This window comes from Ambystoma mexicanum, chromosome 1p (genome assembly GCF_040938575.1).
Source record: "Ambystoma mexicanum isolate Mex_15411 chromosome 1p, UKY_AmexF1_1, whole genome shotgun sequence".
Taxonomy (NCBI): Eukaryota; Metazoa; Chordata; class Amphibia; order Caudata; family Ambystomatidae; genus Ambystoma; species Ambystoma mexicanum.
The window spans coordinates 1,127,641,912-1,127,656,569 of record NC_090921.1 but is presented as its reverse complement, the minus strand read 5'-3'; the positions used below and the strand labels follow the sequence as shown (position 1 = coordinate 1,127,656,569).

At 49.9% G+C, this 14,658-nt stretch overlaps 1 protein-coding gene across 2 annotated transcripts in view; it reads right to left on the bottom strand.

Moving 5' to 3' along the window:
• NECAB2 (N-terminal EF-hand calcium binding protein 2) overlaps positions 1-14,658 on the bottom strand; it is a 1,606,005-nt gene that overhangs the window by 25,865 nt on the left and 1,565,482 nt on the right. For both annotated transcript variants that reach the window (XM_069604778.1, XM_069604779.1), the window contains one exon: positions 10,188-10,279. In XM_069604778.1, the coding sequence (XP_069460879.1) occupies positions 10,188-10,279 (92 nt within the window). The remainder of the gene's footprint in view (positions 1-10,187; positions 10,280-14,658) is intronic.

The window sequence follows — 14,658 nt, the reverse complement described above, 5'->3', positions numbered from 1 at the left end:
GCTTAATTTGTAAAAAAATAAGTGCCAGTGCCCAAAAAATATTGGCCCCATAATGCCGGGCACCGCCCTTAGCGCGGGCACGGCACCACCCTCAGCGCGGGCGCGGCGGCCGCACCAGTTCAGTGCTAGACCTACCTAGATCGGCCCATCAAACTGCTGCTGCTCCATGTCACATGTTTGGCGCTGCAGCAACTGCTGGCACAGACTAGTAGTAAATACACAACTAAGACATGCTCCTCCTGTAACTGCGCCTCAATGCCCCCGGGCTGTGTGAGCCCTTTAAAAATGCAAATAAATAAAAAAAGCATTCTGTTTCAGTCACTGTTGCACTGTATTTGTCTCTACCCCTTCTGCCCCATCTGACAGTCTGTTAAAGTACAACAAGTATTGTTAATCTGTTACCTCAGGAAGAGCACCCTCCCCTAAGCCCGTTCTTCAGTCACCTCATCCAGGTGTATTGTGTAATCAATTTACTCTCAAGCCCTTTTCAGTCATCACATCTCAAAAATGCATCCCCCTTCACCCTTCCTTCAAGCATGAGCATGGTGTTGTATAACTTGGAAAAAGTCATTTCTGCAAGACATTGTTGTGAAATCAGCGGCCTGTGCTACTTCTGCTTTAGGGCCTCTTTCCACCTTAATGCATTAAAAAACTAAATATGTTTTGTCACGCAATATTCAGGAGCCAGAGGAGAATGCATATTCGGATATCTTCTTCCCACTGATATGTTCTTGACATACTTCACTAAACTGTGGGGTGTAACAGACACCCACCTCCCTATCTGAGGATTCCTATCTGAGGATTGCATGTGCTCTCATTCGGAGCACATGTTCGAGCGTACTGTACCCAGGTTAAGGGGCCACATCTGATGTATAAACCACACATCAGGCTAGAAAACATGCACTGGAATTATGTAAACAAATTACAGCATAAGATGGTTGAGAATTATTCACGAATACTCAACTAGTGCTTTTATGTATGACGACAGATTAGTGGGCACGTGCACCATGTTTATCCCAGTCTACTTTCCATGTGTGTATCTTTAAGCCTGGAATGGCATTTCAGAAGTTCGTCTTTGCACGGGCTTTTCTCACGAAGTGCAGCCGGTTCGGTTTCGGCCCAATACGTGCACCGTTCCGGGTCCCCTCGCTGAAGCTCGTTTGTGAACTTATGAGGCCGATAACATTAAAAGGAAGAATGGAAACACCCAGGCAAAAATTCACAGTTCATGTTTCGCTTAGATGAATGCAGTCCAGGGTCAGAGTCGGGCATACAATTGTCTCGAGTCGGGCTTGGCACCAATGAAAAAGTGGCCAAAGTTGCAAACGACAATTAATTCCTTTTGTGACAGACACTAACGGGACCACTTTGCCGCCCGTGCCCCGCCCGGTCCTGGGCTTTGCCCTGCCTTGCCTCAATCACTTGGAATACCTTCCGTGGGGCCACCACTGCCAGGGCCATTCTGAGCCTGATGATGAAAAAAATAGATGCGCAGCGCAACGGCCCCACGGAAGGTAAGATTTTTAAAGAATAAATGTATGTTCGGGCGGCTGGGGCCCATCACTTTCGAAGTGATGGGCCACAGCCGCCACTCAAAATAAGTTATTTCTTTAAAAACCTACCTTCCGTGGGGCGGGGCGCCGGCCACCTTCCCCACGGAAGGTCAGGTTTCAAAGAAAAAGTAAAAAACATACTTTTGGGCACAATCCACGGGCCCGGCTGCCCGCGGCAGAGTCATCCAACTCAGTCTGTGGCAGCCGGCAGCCCCTGGTCACAGAAATTGGCCTGGGCCTGGCACTGACTGCAGTGAGCAGCACACTGCACACAGGTCACAGAGACAGAAGCCCGGGCATGGACAGGCCCCTGGTGGGGTCCTGACTCCTGGGCAGTCAGGACACCACCAGGGGACCGTGCCACCACCCGGGCCCCGACCTGGGCATTCCTTGCATGATCACTTGACTGTGACAGGCTCAGGCTGCACCGCACGCAACAACAACTGACTTATCTGCTTTGCCAGCTGGGACTTGGTCTCCTGTCGGGCCTCAGGGTGGGGGGGGCGGGTACGCACACTGGCACCCGCACAAATGAAAAAGCAGGCAGAGGGGGCCCCAGGAAGCAACTAGGCCGCACCACACAGTGCAGCGGGGCAGGCTCTCTCTCTCTCAAGTCAGGACCGACGACGCCACGCCTCGACACCTTCACTTCACAGTAACTCGTGAAATGAAGGAGTCGCTGCGCTGCCTCCTGTGGCAACAACAACACGTCACCATGTAATTTCACTGGCTCAGAAGAACATCCAATGAAAACTGCACATTCTGTGTTACTATACAGAATGTATCAAATACTGCATAGTAACAACAGAATGGTAGTTTTCATTGGCTGCTATTTGTAACAGTTTGTTGTTCATTGCTATTTGTGGCCCCTCCCAGGCCCAGCCAGCCATGGCCTGCAACCTGCAAGCACGAGAGAGATCGAGATCAAAATGACAAATCCCAATGATTTATAATCGAAGCAAAGCGAAGTGGAAGAACAAACAAAACAATTGCACGTGCGCTGGCCCCGCATGAGTTCCGGTGCCCAAAAAAGAGTGCCGGTGTTGGGCACCGGCAACCACCCCCACAAATTAAGCACTGCTTCCAACAGGCATCCATTCCATTCATGTTCAATGCAGTCTTCCATCCTCGTCACTGCATCCCAAGGCCTCTAGTGGGACTGCCTTCGTTTGCAGCGTTGGAGGTTTTGCTCCATTCTCAGGCTGGCCACCTGTTCATGTGCTTACCACCGGTTGTTACTTTCAAGAGTTTTGATACTTTAAAGAATATGAGTAAGGAATGCTACGTAGAGGAGCTCATTTTCCACTGAGCTGTAACGTCAATGGAATACATAAAAGCCTTGTGTAAGGCATGTATGCCTTTGATTGATGCCATGGCTTATTTTAATTAATTTGTATGGTGGGAAAACGCATTTCCGTCCCCTTCCTTCATGTCCGCCAAATAGATACTCTAGCATTTGCATTGGCATGGATGTTCATGCCGCTTCAGATGATGGAGATCCATACAGGGGTATGCCAGATTTATGTACAAGCATAATGCAGGTGGACCCCTTAGGAATCCATTATAAATGTGGCCTGCCATGGTTGCATGGCAAGCAGTGTTTACAATTACAAATAAACACTCTCCGACATACTTGCATGTCGTCAGCATTTATTTTTCGTGGTGTCCTCCCACAATCAACATGGTGCCACCCGGGAAGGGCCTCGGGTGGCTGGAAACAGCAAGCGGCACACTGTTTTCTCACCTGCTGTTCCAGCCACCATATCTGATTGGCTGAGTGCCCTTAACCGGGTGTGGATATAGGATGCTGCCCTGATAAAAGGAGCACAGTTGAAAGGGGGAAGGGTAACTCCATATATCTTAAGCAGTGAGAAATAAAACAAGTGATTGATATTACCATTGTTTTCTAACAGCAATTCTCTTTGTAGAGCCAAGCGCCTTTGGTAGGCATGATGAGGCTGACATCTAACGGTCAAACGTGGAACTGCGTTTGGCGTGAGCAAAGTGCTCTCAGAAGTCAGAGCGAACTGCTATTTTTTATTTTGAAACGTACCCATTCCTTACAACACAAGTCAGTTGCAACAGCAAAGCCCTGAGTGAGTCAATGAATTATCCGAGACACTGTTTTGTGACAACTTTGGAATTTTCAGGAACGCCGTTGCAAGGGACCAGGGGAGTTGTTAGGTTGGAAAAGATCCAGAGCTACACTAATGTCAGGACTAGCTCGCCTTTTGGTTGTAGACCCTGAGATTCTATCCTTGGCTACAACCAAAAGACCCGGGGCCATAGCCCCCTAAGCCCTCCCAAAGCAACGCCTCTGAGAACTTTCCTGAAAGGAACAGGGTATTATATCAGAGGTTTCATGGTTTTAGGAATATCATGATCCTTTTTTTTAATACTCAGCTCTGCTTGCTCCATGGCCTCATTAAAAGTGGAACTTTAAATGTAGTAGCATCAAGAAATAAGGCATGAATATGCTCGCCATGCAGGTCCTTGCAGAGGCTATTTGGATGGAACCTGTCTTGACAATGAATAAGCATATTTCTGCTGTGGCGAGAAATAGACTGAAGCCCCTTTAAGAGGGATGGACCACACGCCCTGGGAGGAAGGTGGGAGGAGGGAGGAAGGGGAGGAGTCTGGGGGGGAAGAAGTTCTGGATGGAAATAATGAAGAGAAGACACCTAATCGAGTGGCTCCCGTGTCATATGTGAGAGGGCTGAGTGGGGCCTTACACCTGGCGATGAAGCGTGTTTGTTCCATGCTGCCGGACCACGCGTAAGGAGTACCCCGCGGCACTGCAGTGAAGGCAACGAGAGCCAATACTGTGAAGGTGCGAGTATGGAGGGCATCGCAGAGGCACCAACGGAGGTGTCAGCCGGCCCGTGGCTGAGTGTGCCCCAGAACCAGTGAGGAAGGTCTGACACGTGCCAGGAGGCTTAACACCACAAAGGTGCATGCATGGAGGGCATTGCAGCAGGACCAACGATGGAGACAGCTGTGCCCCCGGAAACCAACGAGGAGGACCCAACAAACACGGACAGCCAACCGGAGCACAGGTGGCCAGCAAACATCAGAGAGCAGTGAGGTCTGCAGACCTGGATCACAAGATGACGGTAAGCTGTACGCCAGAGCACAAGGGATTGAGGGACATGAGCACAGCGTGTAGTATATAAGGGGCAGCGGCAGAGGGATGGGAGGGATGCGCACACCTTGCGCACTGAATAGAGGACAATATAAAAGAGAGAAACATTTACTAACGAGCACAGATACGCGCACTGCGTGTATGATACAAGAACTGAGGAGGGAGGCACCACACAGCAGGGGAGTCAAAGGGGGACCTGCGCATGCACTATAAACCCACGGAAGGGAAAAGCCAGCAAAGACACGTGCCTGCACTGACCGTGCCGCATGACAGCTGAAGGAGCCCCAGGCAACAAAAATTAAGCGAACCCACCCCAGGACAAGGGCAACAGAGCACGTGCCCACCGCACTGCACCATAAAGGAGGAAATACATTCAATCAGTGTGCACATCTGCCACATGAAACGATGGGAGAGGTCATCCTCCGATTTCAAAAAGAGATTACCTACTGTGACTTTGCCACTTTCAACGATGATGAAGCAATCAGACTCAGGATAATTGAAGGGTGCACCTCCTCACAGTTTAGGAAACACCTTCTGAAGAAACTTCTCCTACTACAAGAAATAGTTGATCTAGCACGAATATACAAAAGGGTGGACGTGCAGGTGGCAGCCATGGAGAAACCAAAGAAAGATGACGCCATTGCAGTATTGGCCACCGGAGCCCAAGTTACACCCATCACCCTGGACCACCAGCAGACAGGAACCCCGAAGCACACGCTGAAGAACCCTAGTGGAAAAGCAATGCTGCAGATGTGGATTTGATATTCCCCACAGGGGCCAGTGCCAGGCCATATGACATGTGTATGAGCTGTGACCAAGAAAACCACTCCCAGGCGATGTGCAGGGAAAAGTCCCCAATGCTTGGCGCATACAGGCTGACCCCATTGTCTGGCCCAACCAGGAGACCTGAACAGCTGAGAGGGCCAAGTCTTGACCATACCAGGACCGAGATATTTCGAGAACATTCCAAGGCAGTGACATCCTGTCAAGCCCCGCTCAACCAGGATTCATAAGGGCAGTTGATGATCTCAACATTGATCCGCCGGCACGACACTCCAATGCATATGACTATGCACCCAACCCGCCTACAAACTATGCTCCGGAGCAAGGACCCAACCAGGAATACGACACAAGCGCATATCCAATGCCATACTACGTTCACAACCCTTATGAGAACCCGCTGCCAAACAAAGGAGTCCACCAAGCAGACATCCAATACTATACCCACGACAGATACAGCAAGAAATATGTCAGACTCATCAGTCACACTTCAGATGACAGCACAGCGCCAAAGGTTGCAGTCCAGATAGGCCTGAACAACCAGTTCATCGTAGACATAGCAACTGCCTACCCACTATGCCCGTCTCAGGCCACATATTCCAGTGGGGAGCAGCTCACCTGCTCCAATCCAAAGGCCAATTCCGATGCGACTTACTCCACAGAGGACGAAGAGTGCCCACCACCATTCATGTCATCCACACCCCAACGACAAGGCGATGCCTCATCAGCTACCGGACTGCCAGAGCCATAGCCCTGATTGATATCCAATATGATCCATCCGAAGTTGTGCAAGACCTACCTCCAGGGGCCCAGATCCTGAGCTCCATATCGTGCAGAGAGCTGGACACTGAAGAACTGAAATCCACTTTCCCGAAACTATTTGAAGGAGTGGGCATGCTAAAAGACACCCTTATAACCCTCCACATTGACCCAAGAGTTTGCCCGGTGCCCCAGCACCCCCACAGAGTCGGATTCCACCTACAGGCCCAAGTCAGGCAGGAACTTCAACTCCTCCTTGACAACGACATCGAGAGAGTGGACGGCCCCACACCATGGGTGTCCCCTCTAGTAGTCGTACTAAAGGACAACGGCCGACTGTGTCTTTCTGTGGACATGCACATCCCAAACACTGCAACCCAGAGAGAACGACACCCAGGACATGCCTGTGAGACTCAATCAGGCCACCATCTTCTCCAAACTAGACGTAAACCAAGGGTACCACCATCTGGTAATTGACCCTGCCTCCAGACCAATTACCACCTTTGCAACGCACAAAGGGCTGTTCCGCTACGAGCGGCTCTATTTCGGGATATCCTCTGCCGCAGATATATTTTCAGAGACATTTCGCAGACTGATATCCCCGGTGCTTAACGCCCTTAACTATAGCGAGGACATCCTTATCTTTGGAGTCACTCAAGAACATGACACTGCACAGAAAGGAGCATGTGACATCCTCCACAAGGCCAGACTCCCCCTCAATGGCCTCAAATGCACCATCAACAAATGAAGCCTACGCTTCTATGGACACATTTTTTCAGACCTAGGCATCACGCCGACCCCGACAAAATCGGGGCCATTGTCAGTCTAGACACCCACACCGGAGTTGCCAAACTACGATCATTCCTAGGGATGGCTGGCTACTGTGCATACTTCCTGCTGAACTATGCCACCTCCATGAACCCCTTCCAGAGACTCCTCAAGAAAGACTTCCCATTCAAATGGGACATGCACTGCCAAGAAGCATTCTGCACCATCAAGGAGGAACTTGCCAACTCGCCTATTTCAACCCAGAGTGGGAAACTTGTCCAGATGGACCCAACAAACCCCACAAGAGCAAAATAGTGGCGTATGCCAGCACAGCCTCATCGCCCACTGAACAAGCATATTCCCAAGCTGAACCAGAAATCCTGACAGCAGTATGGGCATGTAAAAAGTTCCATCACTTCATTATCGGCTGAGGATTCCCCCTCATCACAGACCACCAGGCATTACTCTCCCTGTTTGGCAACCCCAAATCTAAAATGCCCCCACGCATCGAAAGGTGGGGCATCGGATTCCAGCAGTATGACTATCAGATCATCCACAAACCCGGGGGTGATGCCATCCCAGCAGATTATCTGTCCAGGCATCCGGAAGGAAAGACAGAGGACTCCATGAGACAAGAGGCAGAAGACTACACCTCATACTGATCACTCAATGCCCCCGTGCCATCACAAGTGAGACATTCACCAGCAAAAGCACGGCCGACCCCACGATCCAAGCGGCGATACGCCTCACCAATGCAAACAAATTGAAGCACCCCAACACAGAACAGTATGTAAGCATGGAAGTGGACAAATAATAACTGTACAGGATGGCGAAAATACCGAATGAACTTGCCACAATCGACCAAGGGATAGAAAATACTGAGAAATCAAGTGTGTTTCCCATACATGGATGCCATCGTGGAAGACATCCTGACCTACTGCATACCCTGCCAAAAATCGGACGCAAACAGTCCCCCGTGTCCACTTCAGATGGTACCCCTACTGGATGGACCCTGGCAAAGAATGGGCATAGATTTCTACAGCCCACTGGAAGAAGGACACCTCCTCGTGATACGAGTACTCACGATTTTCACTAATAAAACACATACAATCCACATCATTTCACCATGTCGTGGGAGTGATTGATGAACTGTTCAGTGAATTGGGGATTCCCAACACAGTAAAGACCGACAATGGGCCGCCATTGCAAGGACAGGACTTTCACAGATTCGCCAATCACCTGGGTTTACGCCACCAGAGAATCACACCACTATGGCCACAAGCCAATGGCATGGTGGAACAATTCATGGCCACCATCAAATGAACCAGATAGAAGGCTACCACCAATCAAACATCGCTGCCCCAAGCGATATGCCAAATGCTAAGGAGTTACAAAAATACACCACACGAAGCAACGGAACGGACGCCTCTAGAGCTAATGATAAAAAAACAAGCCGCAAACCCGCCTCACACAAGAAGAAAACTACACACCAGAGCAGGATGCAGAAATTTGAGAAAGAGATGCAGAAAAGAAAAGGAAGTCAAAGGAATGGGTGGACCGAAAGAGGAGAGCGAAAGAACATCAACTCCCTGTCGGCGAGGTCATGCTAGTAAGACAAAGACAGCAAAGGAAGACAGACCCAAGATACAGCCCAGAGCCACTCCTCGTCACTGAGGTGAAGGGACCGATGGTCACCACGACAGGAGATGGAGGTGAGATAACCCGGAACGCCTCCTTCTTCCGCAAACTACACTTGGAAAAGCCGGAACTGATGGAGGAGCCAGCAATGGAAGAAGAGAAACCGATAGCTGAAGAAGCAAGCGACCCACCAGGCACGGGGGAGGTCTGGGGAGACCCAAGAGTCACAAGGCCGCCCACAACGAGTCACACAGAAACCTCTATACCTCATCAAACAAACGTAGATGGCGAACCTCCCTGATAAGCAAGGGGGAGGTGTTGTGGCGAGAAATAGACGGAAGCCCCTTTAAGAGGGATGGACCACAAGCCCTGAGAGGAAGGCGTGAGGAAGGGGAGTGGTCGGGGGGGGGAGTTAGTTATGTCTGGAAATAAAGAAGAGAAGACACCTAATCCAGTGGCTCCCGTGTCATATGTGAGAGGGTTGAGTGGGGCCTAACAATTTCTAGGGCCCGTATTGAACATCCTACCAAATCTGTGAGACTACAGTATCTCTCTAGATGCAACAAATACAACATGCAATTCATATTGCAAGGTCTTTTCTAAGGCACACTTTATTTCATCAGGCCGATCAGGAGGATTTTCTGTCCTCCATCTTGCAACCAGAGGCATTCCCATCACTTTAAAATATACTTTGGGATTCCATGTACAATCTGCATATTCTATGCAGGGGCTGTTCTGACATTCTCGTGTGAAAAGGAATTGGACGCCTGTTTTTGGTGCCCTGAAAGATCTGTCCTTATGCAGGGACTTGAGAGGAACCCTAGACCACCAAGCGGCACAGGGATTTTGAAACTCTGTTGCAGATTCTTATTTATATGCAGCTGAGGAGGGGGGGGGATAGGGTTGGTGTATGCTGTAGTGGAGCCAGGTTTTGATGCCAGAGGGGCTGAAGGACTCCTCGGGGGGAGCCGCTCAATGTCGTTTCACAAATTTGCAAGTGGTAGAGGCAGAGCTGCCAGGTTTCCCAGTTCCATGCAGAATCTTTGAGCCAGTGCTGTGTTTTTCCCCACACTGCATCCTGGGACTTATAGAGCACCCCTTGCACTGGGAAAAACAAAACTACAATTTCCAGCATGCAATTGGAAGCAAATCACAGGACTGGATTCACGTGTCACGCATGGAACTGGGAAACTTGGCATAGGGGTAGAGGGGGCACATCAGGATTCAGGATTCAACATCGCTCTGCGACTGAGTATATGAGGAACTGCAGTCTGTGGGATGTAATGCGTGTGTCTTTGTGCACATGCACTGCAGGCTGATTGAAAATGCTAAGTTCAGAAAGAACATCTGTGCTTGACCCCATATTTTCCATATTGTCCCCACCGGTCCCTATGCTAAGCAACCGGATCTTTAGTGACCCGGCTGCACTGAAATAAAAGCCTCACAGTGACGTTGATGGAAACAACTTCTGGCAGAAGCAATGCAGCTTTTTTATTACATAAAGGTCACTGCCTTTCCTGACAAACCATTGCTGATGTTGCCCTTACCTGGCACTGAGACTGTGGAGACCGAGTCCGGCTGAGTCAGCGTGTCGACCTTTACATGCTGGAATGTTTTACAGGCAGCAGTCTGCAAATGTCTGAAATCGTAAAAAGAAACACAAGGTTTAACTTTCACAGGTAGTAGTAGTACGTTTGTATTAGGTAATAGTTATCCTGTTGACAACCTGTGATAGTTATAAAATGCACTTATTAGCTTATGTGTCAATAAGTATACCACTGATCAATCAATGAATAGGCTAAAGTGTTAAACCCCACCATTCCCCAAACCCCCACTTAAGGGCCAACTAAAAACTGCATAGGTGAGCACAAGCTAACACTACATAGATAATATTCAAAACAACCTCCTGAGGAAGAAAAATCGAATTCGAAGAAATTACTATTACAACGGCTCCAGAACAAGGGCAACGCTGATGTTCATCTTAAAGTGGAGGGTAGCGCATTCTATTGGTCCGCTCTCGAGATGGCGTTACCTCCCGGAATTAGCTAGAGCCCCCTTAGAATGGAGAGGTGCATCCCCTGCGAGACCTCCGGCTGTTGGCGTACCACACAGGAGCGCATATAGATGGTTTGAGGCCCTGCAAAGTGCGCAAGGCTTTAGCAACTAGATTTCCAATACGCTGCTTAGGTTGCGCACACTGGGTGCTGTATGGTCCAACATTTCAACATCCACAGTAGCTTTCATGTGAGGCAAACAGGCAGCTTTGCAAAGAACCCATTAACATTGTCCTAGCATGCTGACACCAAAGTGTGCATAAAGTAGTAATGGCTGTTACAAGGACACTCAAGGGTTAAGTGATTGAGCGTGGCAGGAGGAAGAGGTGGAGCCTCAGGGAGGAAGAGGCGTGAGGTTCAATTAATTGTTTGTAAATCGCTGGCAGCGAAAGACGTGTCCTGTCGTCCTTGTGTGCATGCGAGCCGTAGTGAAAGTAATGCCAACAACTGGCGATGAGCATGAACACTTGTTTGGTAGCGCCAGCCGGTGTGAATCGCAGCCGTACTTTCCAAGGTGCCGTGCCATAGCCTGCCCACCCGCCGTCATCCTGGCATCCTTGTTGGGCTCTAGTGCCTGTCCTACAGCGCCACGAGTTAAAACCTGGCCGGATCGACCAACTGCACTGTGGAAGACCACACTGCATCCTTTTACACCAGGTGAGGAGTATGTCTGGGAGCCCGCCCACAGGACCAGGGAGGCTTGTCCTGCATAACGTGCAGACCCAGAGGGAGCACAAACGTGCCTGAGGAGGCCGGGCGAGAGGCCCACATAGGCCCCACCCACACATTACTGTTAGAAAAAAAAGGGAAAAATACAAGAAAACCCCTATCTTCAGACTGGGAGGGGAGAATCCTGTGCACTGTTCTGCCCAACTGCCCCCAACATACATCAAGAGGCCCACCTGGAGTAGCACATAGAGAAAGAAAACAAAAGTAACAAGGAAAACAAAGCAAAGCAGCGCACAAGTGGGCATAAATAGAGATGGGGCCACAGCACTACACGCTGGCCAAACCACAGACATCTTCGCCAATCACAGGACACGTGCACACCGCACAAGAAGGGTATACAACAGAGAGGCCTACACCAAGGTATGGCCAAGAATAATCTAGCTACACTGGGGATCCGGCAAACTGCCTGTCATGGCAGACCAAATGGCACAGCCGTCCACCACTAGCATTGATTTTCTGAGAAAGCCTAGACCATTTAACCTGCAGCCTGACATAGGCCCCAGAGGGAATGCCTGGGTCGAAGACTTTGTCGGTTTCATCATGGCGGCATGGAGGAGAAATCACTGGTACTGAATGAAATTTTCATCAATCTGGCAGGGACAGAAGTCAATAGGATCATCAAGACCATCCTAGCTGAAGAGAGAAACACCTAGCACGACCGAGTAGCAGCTTTAAACAAGAAACTTGTGGTACAATCCAACAGGGACTATGAATGATATGTATTTAACCAGTGCCAACAGACTTCCTACGAGACAGTGGAAGAGTTTTTCACTCAACAAAAGCGGGTGTGCTGCCAATTCTCTGTATCCTCAGATGGCAAGGTGATCCTGCTGCGGGTCATCGAGGGATGCACATCGTCGGTGCTGCGTAAATAGCTCTTAAAGAAACCCCTGATGATCGACTAAGTAATAGAGATGGCGAGAGTACATGAGAGAGTGGAGATCCAGGCGTCCGCCGTAGAAATGCCAAAGAAGAAACCAGAAAGGGATCAAACAGTGGTGGACATCACCAACACTAAGGAAACAGGAAGAGCCACCCCAGACCATGAAGCCTTTTCAAGAGGACCACAGAGGGAAGGATACCCGCAGATGAGACCAGGACCAAATCAACAGAGGCTGTGCTATCGATGTGGTCAAATTTTTCCCTAAGCAGGCCCCTGCCCGGTGATCAACCAGCGGTGCTCCAGATTCGGCAAGGAAGGACATTACCAGGACTTCTGTCGGGAAGGGAGACCATTTCCGTCATCCCACCAGGCCCAAACAACATCAAGCAACTGGACACTACCTTTCAGACCGGGCCCGCCGATAGGGTAGTGGATACAGCCCCATTTCTAACCACAACAGCCATGGAGGAGGTTCAGGGCGATGGAACATGGTACTGAGTACGGGGACATACCCGCACATGACCAGTTGTCACAGGATGAATACTACACCAACTGGACGGGCTACCCAAACGACCCATACGACAACTGGGATGAATTCTCATACGGTCAGGACCCGGATTTTCCCGATGAGTTTGTTAATCTCATAAAAGGGGATCAAGACTGCAGCAAAGCACTCAAAGTGCTTGTGACATTGGAGACGGTCACCCACCAGTTCCTCATAGACACGGTTGCCACTGTCAACATAATGAGGGAGCGGGAATTCCTTTTGTCAGGAACACCCCACGAGTTGACGCCGTCCCAGTCAAGAATATTTCAATGGGGAGCTAGTGTTCCACTCCTATTGTTGGAGCAAGTCCGGAAGGCATTCTTTTTCAGAGGAAGGAGAATAAACACAGTCATCCATGTGCTAAGAAGCCCGGTGCATGGGAAATGCCTACTCGGCAACCGCACAGCAAAAGAGCTTGGCCTGATTGGTATCCATTTCCAGGTCAAAGACCTAGTAGTATGCAGTGGGGATCAACACAGCAACAAAGACATCTGCCATCTAAGGGGCTCACAGGTCAACGAGGAGATGATCAAGGAAGCATTCCCTAAGCTCTTCCAGGGGTTAGGAAGCTGATAGTCAAATGCCTACACATCGATGAGCGAGTAAAGCCAGTCCTACAACCTCCAAGACAAGTCGGGTTCCACCTGCAGGAAGCCGTATCAAGGGAGCTATTGGACAGCAACATCATAGAATGCGTGACAGGGCCCAGGCCATGGATCTTGGCCTTAGTTGTGGTGCACAGGGGTGGAAACCAACTTCAACTCTGCATCGACATGAGGGTAGCAAACACAGCAATTGAATGAGATAGACATCAAGGCCCAACAATAGAGGACATGATTGTGAACCTGGACTGTGCCACACAATTTTCAAAGCTAGACCAAAACCAAGGGTACCACCAACTGGAACTACATCCTGTCTCCGGAGGGATAATGACGTTTGCCATGCACAATGGCCTTTTTCGATACAAGTGGCTGAATTTCGGCAGATGCAGAGATCTTCCATTAGACTATTAGACACCTACTCCTCCCAGTCAAGTGAGCTTTCAACTACTCATACAAAATCCTGATGTACGACACCACCCAAGAGGAGCATGAGAAGGCACTCCTGGACATGTGCTCCATCCTAAAGGACGCATTGGCTCACCCTAAACCATGAGAAATGCAACATCAGCAAGGACAAGTTAAGATTTTATGGACACATCTTCTCCGGGAAAGGGATGCAGCCTGACCCGGACAAAGTGCATGCCATCAACGACCTGCATGCACCCACCCATGTGGGAGAAGTCCGATCCTTTTTTGGGAATGGCCGGATACTGTGCCAGATACTTACAGAGATACACCGTCAACACCCAACTACTGTGACAGTTGTTCAGCCTTTCCAGTGGCCCTGTGAATGCCAATCAGCGTTTGACATGTTCAAGTCGGAACTGGCTAGGGCCACGCACCTGTCGTACTTCAATCCCGTGTGGCACACGAAACTGGTGGTTGATGCAAGCCCAGTGGGCCTAAGGGCCATTCTGGCACAATGGGAAATACCGGAGGCCCTGGCGAGCTGTGGTGTGGTTTACGCAAGCAGATCCCTATCCCCAACGGAGAGCGCATACTCCCAGGCGTAAAAAGAGAGCCTGGCTGCAATGTGGGCCTGTGAATACTTCCACCACTTCGTGACCGGGAAGAGATTCACCCTTGTGACCGACCACCAGGCCCTGTTATCACTGTTCAGGAATCCAAGGACCAAAAAGCCACCCAGGATCGAGAGATGGGGCATCTGCCTCCAGGAATAAGATTATACCATTGTGCATTGAT